Source organism: Zeus faber (assembly GCF_960531495.2).
Source record: "Zeus faber genome assembly, chromosome: 13".
NCBI lineage: Eukaryota > Metazoa > Chordata > Actinopteri > Zeiformes > Zeidae > Zeus > Zeus faber.
In genome coordinates this window covers 13,696,449-13,698,788 of record NC_137198.1, presented here as the reverse complement: position 1 = coordinate 13,698,788, position 2,340 = coordinate 13,696,449, and the positions used below count along the sequence as shown (strand labels likewise).

General features: G+C 55.4%; 1 protein-coding gene across 1 annotated transcript; it reads right to left on the bottom strand.

Annotated features, from left to right (window-relative positions):
* On the bottom strand, nucleotides 1-2,069 carry id2a (inhibitor of DNA binding 2a). The gene is made up of 3 exons (XM_080012900.1): nucleotides 1,582-2,069; nucleotides 1,246-1,306; nucleotides 1-703 (listed from the first exon to the last, which is right to left on the bottom strand). Exons 1-2 carry the CDS (start codon nucleotides 2,002-2,004, stop codon nucleotides 1,250-1,252), a joined length of 480 nt encoding a protein of 159 aa, XP_079869026.1. The 5' UTR covers nucleotides 2,005-2,069; the 3' UTR covers nucleotides 1-703; nucleotides 1,246-1,249.
* Between the last annotated feature and the right edge of the window lie 271 nt (nucleotides 2,070-2,340).

The window sequence follows — 2,340 nt, the reverse complement described above, 5'->3', positions numbered from 1 at the left end:
TGGCTTTTCGCATTTATTTTGTATAAAAAAAAGAGGTACGATTTACATTACTTTTATAAAAAGTTTCAGCATAATTAAGTACAGCATTACACTTTTGCAGAAGTGTGAAACTCCTGCAACTATACAAGATAAAACTCCCATAAGAGTTCACAAGGTTTCATTATTTTTTTAACAACGTCCAGTCCTTCATGTGCCAACAATCCTGACAAGACGAGACTAAACTTTTGTTTTGTTGTTTTTTTGTTTACAGTAGGCTTTAACTAACCAAGGTGTCTCTCTATATTCACCTTCCAGCTCCGCAAAAAAAGCGAAGACAGAATCCTTGTGAGCAATAATCTCTTGTTTTTCCTTCCAAGATCCTTCCATTCTCAGAAAGGACAAAAACAAAGTCTTAAGTTAAATAAGTGTCCGAACAGAAAAAAAATTAACAAAAAATAAAAATCACATCACAGATTGTCCCATATAAGCAAAAACAAACAAAAAAAAAAGTCTCTCGATTTCGATTAGTCTCTTGATTGAGGGGAGGAAAAAAAAAAAATCCAGACCAGGAGATGGATGGGTGGAGGGTGGATGGAGGTGGTGAAGAAGGGGGCGGTGCGGTGGTGTCAGGGTCGGGCGTGGGGAGGGGGGGGGGGGGTAGAAGTCCTGCTCCAGGTCCCAGGTCCTGCGTGTGGTGTCGGTGTGTGGGTTCTTGACCAAACACCTGCAAAGGATTGAAAGAGAGGGAGCGAGAGAGAGAGAGAGAGAGAGAGAGAGGGGGGGGGGTGTTTTCAGAGAGTGCAAACAGCCAGGGCAGGGATCCGGACAGACTGGCGCCAGGGAGGAAGCCGCAGTTTGAACATTTAACCAAAACACTCCCCAACACGAGAACCCTGCTCTCCAGATGTACGCTTCTCCTCCTCGCAACTCCCAGCCTCCAATCTGGGGCAGAATCAGCGTAATTGCCGCTCAGCTGGCGCCTTCCTTGCTCTTGCACCAATTATGTGCAGACGTGGAGTGTGGCGTAGTAACCCAAATACCTATTATTGTGCAGATGCTCTTCATTATCGGGCCAGACTCGCAGGGTGCGTTGCTTTCTGCGGCGGCGCGCTGGGAGGGCGGGGGGAGGGCTCCCCGCAGCGCCGCATCGCCTTGCCCGGCGTGCGGGCGACGGGGGAGAGAGAGAGAGAGAGAGAGAGAGAGGGGGGGGGGCAGGCACGCAAACGGATCGCGGGGACCGCGTTGCGGGATGCGGCGGCTACTCACCGCTTTAACGATGCTGAGTCCGGCTGTCATCCGTCATCAGCGCCGATGGAAACTCCGGGGACTGGAAATAAACAACAACAACAACAACAAAAACATAAGAATTAAAAAAAAAAGACGCCGGACGTTAATAATCTACGCGGCGCAACCGCAGATCGCGCATTGCATCGCAGTCCCCCACATCGTTTATTTATTTCCCCGGCAAATTCCACCCGTCTCTCCTCCACCCTCCAACCCTCCACACCACATTCCACCTCCCCACCCCCCGCGCCGAGACGACAGTAACCCGCGCGCGGGTGCATCGGAACCCTCCACCCGCCTTGAAATAGTGTCATTTACCTGTAACGACAGGATGCTGATGTCCGTGTTGAGCGCGGTCAGCGGGGTCCGCGGGGGCGCGGCGTGGCCCGGCCGCGCGTGGTGCTGCTGCTGCTGCTGCTGCTGCTGCTGCTGCTGCTGCTGCTGCTGCTGCTGCTGCTGGTGGTGGTGGAGGCTGGTGATCGCCACGGTGCCGGAGTCCAGCGCGATCTGCAGGTCCAGGATGTAGTCGATGACGTGCTGCAGGATCTCCACCTTGCTGACGCTCTGGTCCTGCGGGATGCTGGGCACCAGCTCCTTCAGCTTGGAGTAGCAGTCGTTCATGTTGTACAGCAGGCTCAGCGGGTCGTCCACGGGCGTCTTGCTCCGGGAGATGCCCAGCGGGTGCTCGGGGAAGCCGGCGCCGCCTCTCCGGAATGAGCGCACGGGGCTGATCGCTTTCATGGCGTTCGGGTTCGTGGGTTGTTTTTTTTTTTTTTTGTTTTTGGTTTGGTTTTGGAAAAAGGGGGAGGGGGGGGGGGGGTCGGAGTCTGTCTCTCGCTCTCGCGGTCCTTCTCCTTCTCTGCTCTCTCTAGTCCTGTGGCGGGCGGTCGCGGGGGCGATCGGACTGGCTGCCCGAGCTGTCAGGGGCTTTTTATACGGTCGGGAGACGCACGCGCTCCGGCGCCGCCGATTGGACGGGCGCCAGCGGCGTTCCGCCCCGCCATTGGTCGGCGCGCTAGGCCCCGCCCCGTTCGTCTTCCGCGTTGCCAGTGGCAACCGCGTGTTGGGAGGCGGCGC